The sequence below is a fragment of the Acinonyx jubatus genome, chromosome B3, assembly GCF_027475565.1.
Source record: "Acinonyx jubatus isolate Ajub_Pintada_27869175 chromosome B3, VMU_Ajub_asm_v1.0, whole genome shotgun sequence".
In the NCBI taxonomy this organism is placed as follows: Eukaryota; Metazoa; Chordata; class Mammalia; order Carnivora; family Felidae; genus Acinonyx; species Acinonyx jubatus.
Window position 1 is genome coordinate 71,152,069 of NC_069386.1, and position 20,413 is coordinate 71,172,481.

General features: G+C 39.0%; 2 gene segments (V, D, J or C); both read left to right on the forward strand.

The window, feature by feature from the left end:
- The first annotated feature begins 1,212 nt into the window (after window positions 1–1,212).
- LOC128310966 (T cell receptor alpha variable 9-2-like) lies at window positions 1,213–2,036 on the forward strand. The segment is given in 2 exon segments: window positions 1,213–1,306; window positions 1,430–2,036. Coding segments are annotated over 2 exon segments (381 nt in total).
- Window positions 2,037–9,951: 7,915 nt separating this feature from the next.
- LOC113601527 (T cell receptor alpha variable 22-like) lies at window positions 9,952–12,647 on the forward strand. The segment is given in 2 exon segments: window positions 9,952–10,482; window positions 10,669–12,647. Coding segments are annotated over 2 exon segments (483 nt in total).
- Window positions 12,648–20,413: the final 7,766 nt, after the last annotated feature.

Here is a 20,413-nt window from a genome sequence, read left to right on the forward strand (position 1 = left end):
TCGGAAGGTGGAGGAAAAACGAAGGCACGTGTGAACACAAAAAGTATCCAGGACTGAATTTCTTACTTCCCTCTGCATCTGGGAAACCAGTACCATGTTGTCTCTGGACTCATGAAGCTCCTTGATGTGAATCCGTGGAGAGTGGCCTCCAGGGAACAGCCTGAGCTAAGCTTCCATCTATGTGTCTAGAGATAAATGTTTCCAGGGCTTTAGAGAAGATGTGTCCCTCTCCAGAACTTTATCCTGATAATCCTCATTCCTTACCTTTGGGAGAAAAATAGTTGACTAATGGTTATCAAGAAAATGTGATAAATGCTAATGTATAGCATCTTTGAGGCTAAAACTTGTTAATAGTATAGGATTAGTAATTGTTGCCTAATTCACATAATAGTCACCTTATACATATAAGACTCAACAAAGCAGTGAGAGAATGAGATAAGAATCTCAGATCATTCAATAGGAATTCGACAACTTCATTTATGATGTTTCTTCTGTCTAGAATTCACACTTTTTAACTTTTTAATGTTTTTGAAAATGAAGAATACTTGACTAAAATATTTGACTATAAAATAGTGTGACTTTTCTTCTGAAAAGCTTTTATTAAGAAGACAGTATTCCTTACAACTGGTATTATTTTAGGACCAAGAAATACTGTATTTCAATTAAAGGCCATTTGTTCATTATTTCTGTTTAAGAAATACTTAGTGAGTGCTTAGAAAAGGACAGTAAGTGTTCTAAATATTGGGGTACAGTGCCCAAAAACACAGTATCACTTAGTAATGACTTGACTTCTTATTACTTTCTGTGTATTCAAACCCAACTGTTTTCTGGCAGTCAGTGGATTATAGGCTGGCCCACAGTGGATACATGAAAACATAAAGTACTGTATTTAATGCTTTAGAGATTGTTATCCTCTCAGCTACAGAAACACTCTGGGATGTTCTGTTAAAGAACTTCCACATCAGGTAGTGTCCTAAGAAGAAAGTAGACCTGAGAGATCAGGATTGCTGCTGTTCAGATTTCCAAGTGCCACCTGAAGACTGCCATGTGCCTCATAAAGTCAGGGACAAAGACATCTTGCTGACTCTGGGAGGACTCTGGCCACCATGCATCCCGTTTCAGTCCCCGTCCAGCAGGGGGTGCAGCTTCCTAACACAGCACCTTTGCTGAGAAATGTGGGCTTCCACTGATCATTGCTCTGTCTCTCCAATGCTTCTTCCTGCTAAGAATGAAGCACATTATCTAGGTGACACTCTAGAGATGAACTCTTCTCCAGGCTTCGTGACTGTGGTACTCTTGATGCTTGGTAAGTAAAATGCCTCTTAGTATTTGGATTGTTTCATCTATTGTGACAGCAAAACCTATAACTATAATTTTATCCAGGAGATTTGTGCCCAAGGTAACACAGGTCTCTTTTCTTTTTTCCCAGGACAAACCCACGGAGACTCAGTGACCCAGATGGAAGGCCCAGTGACCCTCTCCAAAGGGGAGTCCCTGACTATAAACTGTACTTATTCAGCGACAGGGTACCCCACTCTTTTCTGGTATGTCCAGTATCCCGGAGAAGGTCCACAGCTGCTCCTGAAAGCCTTGAGGGACAAGGAGAAGGGAAGTCACAAAGGTTTTGAAGCCACCTACGACGGAAAATCCAAATCCTTCCACTTGGAGAAGGCCTCAGTGCAAGCGTCAGATTCGGCTGTGTACTACTGTGCCCTGCGTGACACAGTGACAGGGACTGCAGGGGGAGCTGAACACAAACTCTGAGCAGAACAGGGGCCCAGATACTGAATGTCTCTGATCTTCTCTGGTTCCAGCACAGTGTATGGTGGTTGCCCCTCAGTGTCTGCTTGATACGCAAGTCATACAAATGGCTAGAGCATGGGAACCAGAAGGAACACTCCCCAAACCCAGCTGTTCATTAGTGCAATATAAATGCAATAGTTCCTAAGCCAGGACCTAAGTAATTTCAAGGTGGAACCACATAACATTGAAGTGGTGTCTTGCTCACCCTGCAGTGAAAGTCCAGCCCCACAAGCTGCTGAGGCCCCCCGGTGGGTATTGCTGTGTCCAATGACACACTGAGAGAGCCAGGGTGTGCCCGAGAAGGTGGTGTCCGCCCCATGTCTTCCTGACAGAGGATGGGCAGGAGAGGTGAAGGAAGAGCTGCAGCCCCAAACCAGGTTTGAATAGAGAAAGAAGGGGCGGGAAGACAGGAGGGGAACATGTGGAAGTGAGCAATGAAAAGAGAGACAAGGGATCTTTGTCCTGGTTTCTTTTCTAGTAAGACAGATGGTAGACACAGGCTGATATTCAAAATGAAGGGAGGGGGCAGACACATGATTGAGGAAATGACTCCTGTCCTGGCGGTTAGGTAGATCAGCTGGCTTTGGAACGTAAGAACTCGAGTGAGAGGTGTTCAGTGCCCAAGAATTACAGTAAGAGAAAATTCTCTTGGACTGACCTTTTATAATAATACAGATGGATAGGTGACACTGGCAGGGACATCCTATAGATTTCTCTAATTCCTCTCACAGAGGAGGAAAAATAATGGGTTTGGGAGAAGGTATGGGAGGAAGAGAAGTAGTGAAAAGAATAATAGAAAAAGCAATCTCTGTCTTTCCTGCAAATATACTGACAGAATTTGCCAAAAACCCTATTCTTTAATTATTTTCTCCTTATCTGTAAATTTTCTGAATGATATATGATCAGAATATTAAATCACTTCCTTGTATATTAGCTATATATTCTTGGTTTAATTTTTTATTTGATTGGTTTAAAATGTAAATTTTATTTTCAAATCTCTATAAATATCAATGGATGTTAAAATATATTTTAAATAATTCAAAAGGTATATACTAAGAGTTTTTCTCAGACATTTGGTAAACGGGGTAGAGCAGGGGTGCTGGGTGGCTCAGTCGGTAGAGTATGCTACTCTTGATCTTGGGATTGTAAATTTGAATCCCATGTTGTACTTAGAGATTACCTAAAAATAAAATTTAAAAACAATTTGCATGCAAGTTTTGTGCTGATAGAAGTTTTCCAGTCATTTGGATAAACACTAATGACTGTAATTGTTAGATCATACGGTAGGAGTTTGTGCAGTTATGTAAATAACTTCTACACTTGTTCCAACGTGGCTGAATTCCCATCAGCCATGGAACAGATTTCCTGTTGCCCCTTGTGGGTGTTACAATAAAAAACAAACAGACCAGCCTTGAGAAGTCCCAGGGCAGACAAAACCAGTTTGGTTATACAAATAAAGCTTAATTTAGTTTATTTTGCAAGACTAACTAGACCTGCATCATTTTTGGCTGTGCCTCTGGAAATCATAAGCAAAACTTCAACAATAAACCTTTACCAATTACTACGTTGGTGAAATTCATTGGATTTACCTGGGTGATTTCTACATTTTTGATACCTGCATTGGTGTTGTTAGTGTTTTGGATTTTGGCCGTTCTAAAGGATGAAGCCTGTGGTGTCGAATTAAAAAAAAATTATTTGTATTGTGTAAAGAACACTTAACATAAGATATAGCTTCTTAAAATTTTAAGTGTACAAAACATGATTGTTGGTTATGGATACAATGTTGTACACCAAATCTCTATTCTTTCATCTTGCTCATTGATTAGCAACTTCCCATTACCCCTTCCCCAGAGCCCATGGCAACGTCTTCTTTGTTCACTCTTTAATTCTATGAACTTGACTATACCACATTTAAATGGAATCATACATTATTTGTCTTACTGTGACTGGCTTATCTCAGTCAGCTTAATGTCCTCAAGATTCATTCATGATGGGGCACCTGAATGGCTCAGTTGGTTCAGCATTCCCCTCTTGATTTCATCTCAGAACATGATCTCAGGGTCATGGGGTTGTGAGATCAGGCGAGTCAGGCTCCATGCTGGGTGTGGGTCCTGCTTAATATTCTCTTTCCCTCTCCCCTGCTAGTGTGATCTCACTCATTGTCTCTCTCAAAAAAAAAAATTCATCCATGTTGTTGCATATTGCAGAATCCCTTCCCCCTTTTTAAGGCTGAACAGTACTCCATTTTATGTATATGCCACATTTTCTTTACCCATTTATCTGTTGTTGTGCATTCAAGTTGTTTCCATGTCTTGCTTATTGTGAACAGTGCTGCCGTGAACATAGGAGTGCCTAATTTCTGTTTGAGATCCTTTCAATTTCTTTGTGATAAATACTCAGAAGTGGGATTACTGGATCATATGGTAGTGCTATTTTTAACTTTTTAAAGAACCTGTATCCTGTTTTCCATGCTTATACCATTTTGCATTCCCACCAACAGTGTGCAAATGCTCCAATCTCTTATCATCCTCGACAACACCTGTATTTTGTGTTTTGGATAATAGCCATCAATTTTTTAAATGTATAAAGCCTGAATGATATCAAGGAATTTATTATAAATGTAGTGGCAAATACATTGACACAGTTATCATCAAAAAGGAACTAGAGAATTACACATGTTTCAAGTATGTGCTTTTTTTCTGCCACTTTTAAGTAGTGGCCAGTACCAATATTTTAAATACTGAAATACTTAATAGTATGGTCCTGTTCACCTAATTGCATGACTGTGTCAGATGATATTTCACTGGGGTTTTGATTTATGTTTTCCTGCTGACTAGTGACATTGAGTATTTTTTCACATACTTGTTGTCCATTTGAATGTCTTCTTTAAAGAAATGTCTATTCTAGTCCTTAGTCCATTCTGTTTTGGCTTATTCGTTTTTCTAAAAAATGTTTATTGTAGGAGTTTCCTATATTGTTTAGATATTAACTCCTTTTCATATATGTGGTTTGCAAATATTTTCTCCCACTCCTTAGGATGACTTTTGATGTTGTTGATTGTTGCCCTTGCCGTGCTGAGTTTTTCAGTTTGATGTAGTCCCCCTTGTTATTATTATTTTTTTAATGTGTATTTATTTTTGAGAGAGAGAGAGAGACAGAGTATAAGTGGGAGAGGGGCAGAGTGAGAGGGAGAAAAAGAGTCAGAAGCAGCTTCCAGGCTGTGAGCTGTCAGCAGAGCCCGACAGCAGGCTCAAACTCACAAGCCATAAGGTCATGACCTGAGCAGAAGTCAGATGCCCAACCAATTGAGCCACCCAGGTGCCTGCCCCCCCACCCCTGGCCGTTGATTTTTGCTTTTGTTCCCTGTGATTTTGGTGTCATATCATTGCCAAAATCACTTTTCTTCTATATTTTCTCTTCAGAAAAATAACTCTTAGTTTGTGACTTTTTCTGTTGTTTTGCTTTTTTTCTGCTGTAGTCTTTGTTATTTCCTTCTGCAGACTGTGGGCTTCCTTTATTCTGTTTTAGTTCCTTGAGCTGTAAATTAGTTTATTTATTGGGAATCTTTTATAGTTAATTATACCCCCATACTGAATTCCTTGGGTGTGAGGGAACACTTTTATTTAGGAATGCACTACAGCTTGTATATGAAAGATCAACTGTTAAAATGTTTAAGATATTTTATATATGTAGGTATGACTCCAAGATTGCTTTTTCTGGTACATTTCACTTAATAGGATACTGAAATTGACCCTTCTAGCAAATAAATATGAGGTGCATAAAAAAGACAGTTGAAGCCTCCCTTGATTCAAATTTGCCCTTGATTTCTTGTGCAGAGAACGATTATACACAATTTTGATGATGATGTCTCAACTTCTCTTAAAGTGGTTTAAGAGGAATTTGAAATGTGCATTTTTCAATAGTCCATAAAGCATTCCCAACTGTGAAAGAATGGAGATTGGAGGGACCACTGATGAAAATGTAAAAGCTATTATTCACACTTGACTTTTTCATCCTGTGCTCTATCAAGATATGGAATTTCCTTAATTTTACTTTCCTCCTTTTCTATAAATCTCAATTTATTTTTGGTATTTCATCTCTCCTGGTTTTCTTCTTGTTCTGTTCTCAATTTCTATTTTAATATTAATGGGTTTTTTTTTCAAATTTTTAATGTTTATTTTTTTTTGAGAGAGAGAGAGAGGGAGAGGGAGAGAGTGCGAGTGAGGTTGAGGAGCACAGAGAGAGGGAGACACAGAATCAGAAGCAGGCTCCAGGCTCTGAGCTGTCACCACAGAACCGACGCGGGGCTCGAACTCACCAACTGTGAGATCATGACCTGAACCGAAGTTGGAGGCTTAACCGACTGAGCCACCCAGGCACCCCTTAATGTTTTTAAGGTCTGTCTTTTCTTTCTTAGAGCTTACCTTTGTAGGAGTTAAGTTAGTTTGCTCGCTAGGCGTTCTCTTAGACATCTTGGACTGCCTCTTTGGCAGAATGACATCCCTTGGGATATCTCTATTGGGTGCGGTGGGTTTAGTGAGTGAGGAGGGGGCTTTAGTCTTTGCACAACGGAGCAGCAGGAAAATGCCCTCCTATCCGCTCGCCTTTCTCTGTTGTTTCCTTTTAGGTTTGTCTCTTAAGCAACATGGAGAAAGAGTTTTAATTTTGACTCAGTCCAATAATTTCTTTTTATCTATGGTCTGATTACTGATATATTTGGACTCATTTCTAATATTTTGGTTGTGCTCCATATGCTTTTGTTTCTTTCTTTTCTTTGCTAGACTATCTTCTGTTGCGCTTGTAGAATTTTTTTCCCTGTTCTAATGACAAGTATACTTAACTTGTGTGAGCGTGTGTGTACATTTTTTATGTCTAATTTTATTCTATAACATGTTTTCCTTGTATCTACTGCTGCTTCTCCTTGGGTGTGCTTTTTCTCTTGCTGATTTCCTATATTTAGAAAAACCCAGTGCGGGGCTAGAGCAAACTGTACAGTATCTACATATCAGGACAGTAATTTCAGAAAGAGCTTATCGAATGAGCTGATAAACAACAGGTGCAATGCACCTTAAGAAAAACTAATAACAAAAGAAAACCATGCAACACAATAACACAACTTTCTTCTGCCGGAAGTAATTTTCACCTACTAGCTTCATGGATTTTCCTTCATTCTTCCTAGTCTCTGTTCCTCCTAGAAAAACTTGTGCTCATCTGAGGAATGCTTAAAAAGGTTCATTTAGTGTAGTATTTCATAGATTAAAAAAATTCATTTTAACTAGTAATCAATAGCAAAATGGATGCATAAATGGAAGTATATACACAATATGGAATCTAATGGAACAGAAGGATGTATATGTGTTTGTGTAATAAGATCTACAAGATTTAGTAGTGGGTTTATAAAGCAAGCTACAGAAAGGTACACCTAAAATGTGTCTTTGTATTATAATAAAATATAAATAAATTAACTACATATGTCCTGGTGATTGAAATCTGGTAAAACACCTAGAAACATCAACTCCAAAGTGTACAAGATGAAGAAAGATTTAGGGTAACAAGGATGAAGTTTCAGAATAGGTAGCGGTAGTCAAAAAAAATTTTACTCTAAATATAATGTTTTATTACTCTTAATAATTCATATATTCACCAATCCCTCCTATTGTTAGAAGTAATAAAAAGTCTTAAAAGCCATCAGAAATGTTTATTCATAGTCTCTCTATTCTTGTCACCAAAAGGGGGAAAGGAGAGAATGATCCCTTTCTTTAGAAGATTTTGTCCAACCACCCAAAGTTGAAGCATTTCTTCCTCCTCTGTGATCACATACTTTTTAGTCTTCACTCCTCTCAGGGTTTTACTCTTTGACTCTATTACGGATAGTTATGTATATTTTTGTCTTCCCTGTGGACTGTAAACTAGTATGTTATCTACTTTTATTTATTCTTTTAAAATTAAATAATTAATTCCTATCTTTTAAATTCCAGGTAGTTAACATAAAGTGTTTTGTTAACTTCTGGTGTACAGTATAGTGATTCAAGACTTACCTACAGTTTCTAGGTGCTCACAAGGACAAGAGCACTCTTAATCTCCTTGACCTTGTTAACCCCTCCCTCAGCTCTCTCCTTTTAGGTAACCACAAGTTTGTTCTATTTAATTAGGAGTCTATTTATTGACTTATTTCTCCTTCTGTCTTAATTTTTCCCTTTGCTTATTTCATTTGTTTCTTAAATTCCATGTGAATGAAAGCATATGGTATTTTCTTTCTCTGACTGACCTGTACCCCTTAGCTAGCCCTCTCTAGCTCCATCTATGTTGCGGCAAATGGTATAATTTCATTGTTTTTTTTATGGCAGAATGATATTCCATTACACTTTTATATCTTTTTTTTTTGACTTAAATTCAAGTTAGTTAACATGTAGTAGAATACTGGTTTCAGAAGTAGAATTTAGTGATTCATCACTTACATATAACACCCAGTGCTCATCCCAACAAATGTCCTCCCTAATGCCCATCACCCACTTAGCCCATTCCCTCCACCCAAACCTCTCCAGCAACCCTCAGCTTGTTCTCTGTATTTAAGAGTCTTTTATGGTTTGCTCCCTCTCTGTTTTTATGTTATTTTTCCTTCCCTTCCCCTGTGTTCATCTGTTTTCTTTCTTAAATTCCACAAACAAGTGAAATCATAGGGTATTTTTCTTTCTCTGACTGACTTATTTCGCTTAGCATAATACACTCTAGTTCCATCCATGTTGTTGCAAATGGCAAGATTTCATTCTTTTTGATCACCGAGTAATATTCCATTGTGTATATACATATATACCACATCTTCTTTATCCACTCATCAGTCAATGGACATTGGGGCTCTTTCCAGAATTTGGCTACTTTTGATAATGCTGCCATAAACATTGGGGTGCATGTGCCCCTTTGAATCAGCATTTTTGCTTCCTTTGGATAAGTACCTAGTAGAGCAACTGCTCAGTCATAGGGTATTTCTATTTAAAAATTTTTGAGGAACCTCCATACTGTTTTCCAGAGTGGCCGGATCAGTTTGCATTCCTACCAATAGTGCAAAAGGGTTCCCCTTTCTCTGCATCCTCACCAATATCTGTTGTTTCCTGCATTGTATGTGCTTTTATATATTCTTAAGATATAGTAAATTACCCCATTGAAACTAAAATCCATAAATATTTATGGATTTATTTTGAACTAATGTAAATAAATCAAATAATTAGCAGGAATTGAAATTTACTAAATTATTTGCTGATAATAATTTCCATGAAATTTCATAAAAGTTGTCTTTTATGCAGTTCTCTTCTTTTCTGACCATCTGTATTTCCTTCATCAGGAAGCATGGGATGAACGGGGCTGGGGATCTGTGTCTGCGGAGTTGCTTTGTTATAAAGTGATCTTGGATGACGGTTTCAGTCCACCAGGGGGCACTCTAAGTTTTATAAGAAACAGACTTTCTGATGGTACAAGGGTTGAACAGTTAAAGGGAGAACAGAAATCCTGTGAGCCAGTCAAATTATAGATAGCAAAGGTGGGGGGGGGGGGAGGAGGGGAACAGTGTTTGTATAAAGTTCATTTCAGGTTTTTAGTTCTGCCATTGCATATACACTTCAGATCTGGAGTCCATATCTCCATAAATGCATTATGAAGATAATTCTTGGAGCACAGGTACCAGGATAGGAATATTTTTGGGCATCGAAGTCATGGAAACTCAACAGAAAACATCCCATTACTTGTCTTCAATTTTTTAATTGTTATGAATAAAATTCCCCACACCCACTGACAAAGAAAACTATTTCAATATGCCTAAATATCCTACCTTTTCATATATCTCACCTGACAGTGAAATGAACAAGAATGAAGAGAAGAAGAAAAGAGATAAAAATAAGGAACAAAAACAGAAGGAAAGGGAGATGACAGTATTTACTTTGACCAGCGACATGTGGCCTGGCCAGAATCAGCCGTGTGGGTGAAACAGGTGTCCACAAGTTGCACAGGAGAGGCAGATAGGTGGAAATTACATCAGAGTGGACATTATGCAGACATCCATATTTTTTACTAACTGAATTCTGGTTGGAATAATTTTCTATTTCATCTGCCTTGGTTTCTAGAACTCTCTTGATCTCAAGAAATTGTATTTACTCCTACAATACACAATGCATGCTATCAGATAGTTTTTCTTTATCAGTATTTTTATACCACTGAATTTTCACATTGTCTGTCCAACTATACAGTTTGGGGAATGGAGTCATTCTTCAAGGTTGTGTAACTCACTGAGACACTGACTCTACCAGAAATATCATTCACCCTTTCTCAGTTACTAACCTACAAATTTCTTACATCAAATGTTTTAAGGAAAAAATTCCTTATAACTGCACATATTGGAAATATCTCCCTACCTCCCTGCACCGTTGGCAAGCACAGTTTTGGACAGATTACTCTGCAGTCTCCCTGGGCCGCTGTGGGTGGAGTCTCAGTCCCCGGACTGACAGGGTTCAGGTGTGATTGGTGCTCAGTGATTCTGGAGGGACGTGGTGACTGTTGACAACACAACTTCTCTGGACCCAAGACTCTACATTCTTCAGAGTAGGGGTGAAGGCACATCAGCGACCAGACAAGGAGTCATGAAGAGACAGCGGGGAGCCCTGCTGGGGCTTCTGTGGGTGCAGGTTTGCTGTGAGTGGGGGCGTCCCAGACGGGGGCTGGGGAGGTTCACAGCCCGCAGTGGAGGGGGAGCTGCACAGAGCTCCTGCAGGGTCTACACCCTCAGCGGATGTTCCCGGGAATACTTTATGGGTTTGAAAACTGCCTCAGTGGCTCTGCAGTGACTTCTTTTGTGTTTGGTTTTGTCTTTCCAAGCAGGGGTGAGAGGGATGGACGTGGAGCAGACACCTGCAGCCCTGAGCCTCCAGGAGGGAGCCAGCTCTACCCTGAGGTGCAATTTTTCCAGCTCGGTGACCAATGTGCAGTGGTTCCGACAGAACCCCGGGGGCGGCGGCCTCACCCAACTGTTTTACATAGTTTCAGGGATGAAGCAGGATGGGAGGTTGAACTGCACGGTGAACACTAAGGACCGGCACAGCAGCCTGCACATCAGGGCCTCCCAGCAGGAAGACTCAGCCACCTATCTGTGTGCGGTGCAGGCACAGTGCTCCCTGCTGCTCTGCAGCCTGTCCCCAAACTGCAGCTGGGCTCCCAGCCCAGGCTCCTCCACCAGGAAGCCTTCCTTGTGCAGCCGCATTTGCACAGCGTGCTTGGGACCATCTGGGGCTTTGCAGGCTCAAAGCTGGTGACGGTAAACCTTGCCAATAAATTATTTCAAAATGAAAGTGTGTATGTGCACATTGCATAAAGCATATTGGAAGGATGTTAGTTCTTAAAATGTTTAGAATCTCTGGTTTTGGAACTTGCTGCCACATGGGAAAGCAAAGATCCGTAGGCTTTGAAATAGAAATTTAAGATAAAGATAAGAGCTTCAATGGAAAAGAATAACATTTTCATGTGAAGTTTTAACTGATTCAATATCTGATTATTAATACAGAAGATAATCTGAAATTAAAATTTCTCATAACTTAAGACATGGTAAGATATATAGACCAGCATTCTGAAAGCTAATGTGTTAGATGTAAAAATGTAACATAAGACTATTGGGATTGAGAGGACCCAGACAGGGTTAGAACATTTTGTTGAATTATTGCTGCTTATTGGATTTTTGAAAGGAGTTAGTAATGTTTTATTTTGAAATTCAGGTTTTAAAGCTGACTTTACATTTGCTGTTCAGACTCCTGTCATACAAACAACTCCTTGGTAAATTATCACATTCCTATCATAGATTAGTTTTCAACTCTTGTCTTTCCAATACTGCAGATGTTATCTTTGACTTGTTATAAAACAGTGCATGTTAAATATAGAAAATATGTAATAACCAAAGTTTGAAATTGATAATTGTGTACCCAGCTAATTTATTATTAATGTTTGTTTTGCTCTCTTCTTAAATTCCAATATAACTTGGATTCTGATTTTTTTCACTCAGTGTTATATCCTGAATTGAGTCTTGTCCTCTTAACACCTGCTTTTAAATAGCTCAGTGAGAGATTTTCAGAAGTCACTATATTTTTAATTTTCTTCTATCTTTTGCAAAATTTGGCAGTCCTCTTTCTATGTGTTCTGATTATTTTCTTAAAAATTTTTTTAATGTTTATTTATTTTTGAGAGAGAGACAGAACATAAGTGGGGGAGGAGCAGAGAGAGAGGGAGACACAGAATCCAAAGCAGGCTCCAGGCTCTGAGCTGTCAGCACAGAGCCCGATGTAGGGCTCGAGCCCACTGTGAGATCATGACCTGAGCCGAAGTCAGACGCTTAACCAACTGAGCCACCCAGGAACCCCTGATTATTTTCTTTTTGAGATAATGTGACCTGTGATTTCCTTGAGAGTCTAGTGATGGTATGTATTTTATGTGTATTTGAGGGAAATTAAAAATAGAGGTGATTTATTCAAGAATATGACTGAGAATTAGACTCTTTTCAAAATTGTGTTAGTACATTTTCACATCTACACTCATATAATTTAGAAGGGAAAGTTGTATCTTTCAATCATTATTATAGAGCACAAACTTGTTTACATAGTTGATCATCAGTAGATGTTTATTAAAGAAAGGAAAGGTGAATTCTGCTATATATTTAGAATTTTTATTTAAGCGTGTGAGTAAATTAAATGTATAAGTTGATGTGTGAAGAATAAACACTTAACAGCCTATATTTGGTTATTGAAGAACATAGTATTTTCTTCTGTTGATCTATGTATTTTTAATAAAGCTCAATTGTTTTAAGGAAAAAAAAACTTCTTCCTAGACATTTAATTTTTATTGTTCCTTATGATTGGAATCCTTTTTCCTGGGATATGTGGGAAAAGTTTTCATATACATTTATATAAATGCACCTTACTTAAGTCTTCCTAGTGGATTGCAGAAGACATTTAGATTAACGTTTATTATAGAGATAGCCAGCTACAAATTTCCCTGTCTCATCTCCATGTTTTGACTGAATTAAACAATCCTTGTGCAGGTTTTTTTTATAAAGGTAATTCTTTTAGTGTTGAAGATTGAATCATTGTAAAGAAAGAATTTGCATAAATAATTATTTTCCTTATTCTTCCACCCCTGGTCAAAGGCAGGCTATTTTCTCTACTCTTACCCGCCCCCCCCCCACCTTGTATTATATAAAAAATAAATAAACATTAAAAAAAATTAAAAAAAGGGAATTCTTTTAGTGTTGAAGATAGAATCAATATAAGGAAAGAATTTGCATAAATAATTATTTTCCTAATTCTCCCACCCCGGCTCAATGGCAGGCTAATTTTCAAGACATCTCATATTCTTCCTAAAGATGGATACAATTGGTGGTTTGGTATGATGAGAATGATCCCTCTTGGCTGAGTTATGGTGGTCAGTTATAAGCTAACTGGTTTGTTGTTGTAGGGAAAGTCATTAGGTTAAATTAGGTTTAAAATATTTGAATAAGAAAGGTTGGTACTGTAGCCTAACGCCTCAATCAGCTTTTATTATTTGATTATTTGGTTATACCGTTGGCTCCTGTGCAGTAGAAGGAAGGCAACTCTTGATTGTTCCATTTCCTCCAAGCCTGATAAGGAGTCAGAGGGAAGCACAGCTTATATTTTACTGTTTTCTTCCTTCTTAAACTGAATTAGAAGAGAGAGAAGGTGCAGTTACTATTAGCTCAACTGCTTTCTCAAACTTAAGTGAGAACGTATCCAACGGAAGAAAAAACACTAGCCAGAGTATGCAGAGTCAGTTCATAGCGTAGATCCAGACACATTCAGGCTTTAAAGCTTCATCATGGTTGGCAGATTTGTTGCCACTGTCTCTGGACAGTTTATCATAGGCTTTATCACAGAAATTCTTTCTTCTGTTGTTCTGAAGGCCAGAAGTTGAATTAATTTCATGGGGCTGATATCATGATGCCAGCAAGGCTGTACCCCCTCTAGAGGCTTTAGGGAGAAACTATTCTTTGCGTCTTCTTGCTTTGGCTGCTGCCTGCATTTTTTTGGCTTGTGACCACATGGCTCTAACCTCTGCTTCCATGGTTTCATTGATTTCTCCTGTCTGCAAACCTCCCTCCACTCCCTCTTAAAAGTATGCATGTGACTCCATTCGGCCCAGGATTCTCTCTCCATCTGAGGATCCTTAACTTAATCATACCTTCAAGGTTTTTATTTCTATTTTGTTTTTCTTTCCATTTTCACCTGATATTTATTTATTTATTTATTTATTTATTTATTTATTTACCATTATTTTGCCCCTTACAGTCAGCATGGTTGCTGCTGTCTTTTCTAAACTGAGGAAATAATATACGTATTAAGAGGCCAGTTGAAAAGTAGAAACCACATCAATTATTTTATTTTCTCAGTGTTTTAGATTTTTATTAAGGAAAATCTATAGAAAGTGGACCACTTTTATTTAGAGTCATATCTATGAATATTGAAATTTAACATGTGATATAGATTCATCTGAGCATTATACAATCAAGATACAGAACGACTTCATTGCTCCAGCCAAATCCCTTGTTCTGTAACTTTCTAATCACACTGACTCCCATCCATAACTTTTTGCACACCTTGTTTGTTCTTTGATATTTTTATCTTAAAGGAATGTCATATGAATAGAACCAGACAATGCATAGTCTTTTGGTAATGGCGTCTTAGTGAGAAGAAGCTCGTGCCATGGTCACCTGCATGATTTCTGCCTCTTCCTTACTCTCGGTGTTTCCTATCCCTGATTCTTTTTTTTTTTTTTTGAGAAAAAAGAATCTTTTTATTTGTTCTTTTTTTTTTTTTGAGAGAGAGAGAGGTTGCAAGTGAGTGAGGGGCAGAGAGAGAGAGAGGGAGAGAGAGAGAGAGAGAGACTCCCATGAGGGCCAGAGAGAGAGAGAGAAAGGAGAGGGAGGAGAGAAAGAAAGAGAGAAGCAGAGATCACCCAAAGCAGGGCTCGAGCTCATCATAAGCTGGGCATGAGTTCACCCAATGTGGGACTCAAACTCATGAACAGTGAGATCATGACCTGAGCTGAAGTCAGATGTTTAACTGACTGAGCCACCCGGGCACCCTATTTCTGATTTTTTTTTAACTTTTAGTTATTTTTATAAAAATAACTCATAATTTCAAGTGTTTAGACTCTTTTAGAGATTTAATTCATAGTCCTAGAAGAGAAACACTACAACCATTAATAATGGAATGGTTCAAGGGTGTGTTAGACCAACTCATATTTTCAAGTTGAGACATGTTATTTATACAAGTCTAATTATATCTATTCTAGTCTAAATTTTTCCAACATTTTAAGACATATTTTATTGATTAAAATTCGCTGTTCTCATACTAGTTGGGGTATGTTTATTATTTGGCTTTTCTAGGAGTTGACATAATATAACACGTCCAACAAGTTTTTACCTTTGTTTCAATAACCGTGGCTTTGCAGAGCTGAGTTATAGCATCAGGATGGGTATTGTCTCAGGTAAAGGCTATACTCAAACAAGTTCTTTTATTAGTAAGAGAACAAAGGTAATTCAGAAATTATAACATTTATCATTAAAGTGGGAATATATTTCTAAAAGGACAAAGACACAAAAGAATGAAAAGAAAAGTATGAGAATCAGTGGTGCCAACCATCAAAGAGAATTCTCTTCTAAATGGGCTTGGACGGAGTTGTCTGTTTCATGCAATATGTTTGTTTCAAGTTTCTTGGGTCAGCACTCACTTCTGTGAATGGTCTGCTTCTGCTGATTCTCTCAAGAACCTCAGTTTAAGATTTCCGATATGAGCAACATTTTCCATTCTTCTCAGTGAAGGATCCATAATGTCATAAGAGTTAGTAAGTGTGTAACCAAGGATCCATTTCTAGTAGTTTATCTACTGAACTGGTAATAAATAATACCTAATAAGGTCATTTCACATGACTCCATGGACATCTTCCTCTGGGGTTTTGTTCAGATATGATTAAATGAAAGGCCAGAGAACAATCTGGGCCTGGGATGAAAGGAAAAGTGTGAAGGGTTTATAGATCGAGTTCTGTTTGTGAAGGTTGGACTATGTGTGGGTTGGGACATCTGAGCTACATGGGCTGCAGTGAGCAGTTTATGTAAAGACAGCACAGGACTTCGTGAGGGAAGGATGCAGGGCCTGAGGGCTAAGGCTAACATGTACCACGCCACACTAGTTCCAGGGTGTCTGCTATAGTAACCCATCTCAGTTTTTTTTTTTTAAGTTTATGTATTTATTTTGAGAGAGAGAGAGAGACAGAGGGTAAGCAAGCAGGCAGAGAGAGGGAGAGACAGAATCGCAAGCAGGCTTAGAGCACAGAGCCCGACAGGGGGCTTGAACTCACAAACTGTGCTCATGACCTGAGCCAAGATCAACAGCCAAACACTTAACTGACTGAGCCACACTGATACCCCCATTTCACTTTTAACATTCCATTTGTTGTTCCACTATAAGAGAAGATTGGGGGTGGGGGTGATAGTAGAGGTGAATTTTCTGTGTGAGGGCAAACCTTACCTAACTGTCCCAGAGAAACTTGCTCTGCTATAGAGAAATTAACAGAAACGGCACAGGTAGTACACAAAGTCCACTTGATATTTAGCTCTTTTTTTGTGATTGCTGTGATTTTCTGATAGGAGAGTGCTCAATCCATGTCATAAATGAAATGCTGTAACTAGTACACACTCATGGCTCCCGGAGGGAATGCAATTGTGTAAGTTCCTTATGGAGATACTCAAATGCTTCCTTGGGACAGAATTCCAGACCATATTTCAGCTTTCCAGATTTTATGGGATTTTGCTGGTTCCAAGACAGGCATGAACAGCCCCATGTTGATCGTCCTAGAGAGTTTCCGCAGCAGTGTTTGTTTCATGTTGCAACCAATTGTCCCTTCTGTGATGCGTGGTCTCTGCAGAGTTTTACAAGTGTTTGGTGCAGATCATTTGGCTCCACCAGGCAGCTGTCCTAGGTTTGATATATCCTGTTCTCATGGATGCAACAAATCATCATTTTCAGTGATTCTTTACAAAATTGAGGCCACGGTTGCAACATCTAAAGTGGAATTACTGAACCTTTCCGTGGATTTGTCTTTATGCTCTGGCAGAAGCGTTTGCATAAGAACCTTGGTCAGAAAGGTGTGTTCAGTACGATGACCTCATTTTCCCCTAGCTTCTGCAGTGTCTTTTGTATTATGAGACATTGTTCATGACAAAAAGTTTTTGACTAGCATGAAGACATCCAGTAATTCATGTATTTGCTGTCCCTTTCTAATAAGATGCATGAGAGGCTTAAGGAAAGTTAGAACATTAAGGAACTTCATCGTCTTTATAGTATTTGGAATCTGGAAGCTGGGAACTGCATTAAAAATATATTGACTAATACTGACTAGGTAAGTTTTTGTAAATTGGCATGCCCTAGAAATATCCACTAGTTCAGCCACTTGAATTAATGTTTTTGCTAAGTGATTGGATTTTATAAAGGAGTCTGGAGTGGTAATTGCATGGCCAGTCTGGTATTGTTCCTTTCAGTGTTTAAGATAAGATTATTAAAAATCTATTAATTCAGAAACTGGTCTAAGAGTGTCCAAAAGATTAATCCTGGATAAGGATATTTCTTGAACAACAGAAGCACAATCATGAGATTCCTTTCATTGAGAAATGTGTTAGAGTTGAATAGGAGGAGGAGAAATTAATAATATTTCACATTTACTCAGCCAGCTGGTAGAAAAATGTTAGGTGTTTTCAGAGAGTTATAGTCTATCACTTAGCAGGACAGTTGTACTGTATGTGGCTCCATCATATTTCATGGAGACTGCAGTACAAACTCTGAAGATGTAGCTGAAGATACAAAGACTTTGAGACAAGGATGTTAAGCCTTGGCTACTGTATCAGGAGATCGACCCTAATAGACAATAGATATTTGCTATTTGCCATGATGTTGAGGAATATCCTGAGGGCACAACCTTCCTTTTTATAATTTTAGGGAGAGTGAGACTGGGTGTGTGGGAGGGGCAGAGGGAGAGAGAGACAGACAGAGACAGAGAGACAGAGAATCTCAAGCAGCCTCCACGGGGAGCCCAAAGTGGGGCTCAAATTTATGACTCTGGGATCTTGACATGATCCGAAATCAAGATCGCATGCTCAACAGACTGAGCCAGTCAGGGACCCCATAACCTTACTTTTAATGCACACACACAGAGAACGTGTATTTACAATCAAATATCATATGACTAGCAATCCTGTGGAGGTGTATGTGGCCACCTATGTTTAGCCTCCTCAGAACTGAGAATAGAAGGTATCAAGTGCACTGTTGTTCAACTGGGGTAATAAAAAAATATAAGTTCAGAGGTTGTCTAACCTAATGACCAAACTCTGATGTCTATTCTGGGCTTTCTAAACAGAGCTGAGTTGTCAAAACTAAACAGTGAAGAGAAGGAGACTTCAGTGGTGGGATCTATTATCTGAGGGCTTCAGTCTAAACTCTTCAGCAAAGAGTGACTAGATTTTTCTGCTTTTGGCCCCAACAGGGAGACATGAACAGATACTGATAGAGAAGAGAAATACTGACATAACAACAGGTAGACTGAAAGAGCTACAGTGATTAGTCTAAACACTTTGCCTTCTTATCATAACGTGATTTATTTCTACATTAGGTGATAAAATATAGAGTGTGCATACATGATTCTTAATCTTATGTTGTTTTCATAATCCATCACAGGTAGTATTTTTAAGTGAGTGCCATCCACCCACTTTCATCACAGACACCATGAATGAACGTACCACAGTTAAACCATCAAGCCTCATTTCAGTGTTAAATTTTACAAGTTCTTTTTCAGATGGAATTGTTTCCAAGTTAAGAGTCGCTTAATGCGAAAGGATGTTTGGGCAGTGAGACTCTCAGCTGGTACAGGGAGAAGTGTGACGTGACCCACACAACGTGCTACCCCAGGAAACCCCTGTTTCCTGTTCTGGGGAGGCAGCAGCACATACCCAGCCATCCTTCCCTCACCTGGCAGGCTCCCCTCACAGTGCCCTGCCCTGAAATTGAAGTAGACAGTTCCCATCTAAGTGGAAGAACTCAAACATATTGCTGTCCAGCCTTCTAAGAGTGGTCATGGCCTCATTGTGGTAGGTAGGAATGGCCCTTGTAGAAATGTGCCTCCTCAATGACCTTAAAACTGGGGAGATAGGCACTGTGGTATGGGTACCTTGGGAGAGAGGGATAGTAGCGTGTAAAATACAATTTCCTTGTGCCACATCCCTTACCCTGAAACCTCTGATTCCTTGTTTTTTCCTTCAGGATCCAATATTGCCCAGAAGGTAACTCAAGCCCCACCTGCAATGTTAATGCAGGAGAAGGGGGCTGTCATCCTGGAATTCACATGTGACCCAGGTGATCTAAGTTATAGTCTATTGTGGTACAAGCTGTCCAGCAGCAGGAAGATGGTTTTCCTTGTTCGTCAGGATTCTTATAGTCAACAAAATGCCACAGAAGGTCGTTACTCATTGAATTTCCAGAAGACAAGAAAATCCATCCATCTTGCCATCTCTGCTTCATAGCTAGAGGACTCCCCAGTGTATTTCTCTGCACTGACGGAGTCTACAGTGAGAAGCGTGTTGGAGGGAGGTGCCCAAACCCCAGGCTCTTGTTGATACATCCACATGCTATAGGGTCCAAGGCAGGGAATTGCTGACCCACACTGGAAGTGGCTAGGGCTGTGGCAGCTCAGGTGTAGGGTTAGAAGAAAACCTGACTCTAAGAAAGCATCTCTAGGTAAGTATTATGATGCATCAAAAACATCCTTATCCCTGAATCATTGCCTTATGTGTGATAAAAACACATTTTTTTTTTAAGGGAGAGAGAGAGAGAGCCCGAGCAGGGGAGTGGGGGGAGAGAGAGACAGAGACAGAGAGAAAGAGAGAGAATCTTAATCCGGCTCTAGGGCCAGGGTGGAGCTTGATGGGAGGCTCCATTTCAACACCCTGAAATCATGACCTGAACCAAAATCAAGAGTCAGATGCTTAACAGACTGAGCCTCCTAGGAATACTGGACATACACAAGTTTTGACCAAATATTGGAGAGAAAGAACAGCCACATCATGTCTTTGCCATTGGATTGCTGTATTTTGCTAGTGAATTGGCTAAAAAACTTCCAAAAGTTTTGACTGAAAAATCAGTAAAAATTGTTTGAACTGCCAGGTTTTCAGCTCAATTCATTCAATAGATATATTTATTGAGTATATATTATGTATGGGAGGACAAATTCTCTTCCACCCTCTTTGGCTTCCTGACTGTGTGTAAGAATTAAAGTGACAGTAGGCAGATTATACAGTAGTATACAAATTTTATTGAATTTTTTCACATTCATGGGAACCTTCACAAGAAAATGAAGACCTGAAGAAGTGATTAGAGCAGGAAGCTTTATATCTTTTAGATGAAGAAACAATAAGTTTGTGAGGAATTGGCAAGACAATGCGGTTTGGACTAGCGGTAGTTCAACCAGGTGTGCTAGTCCTTACCTTCCTTAACTAGGAACATGAGGATTAGTTTAATACAGT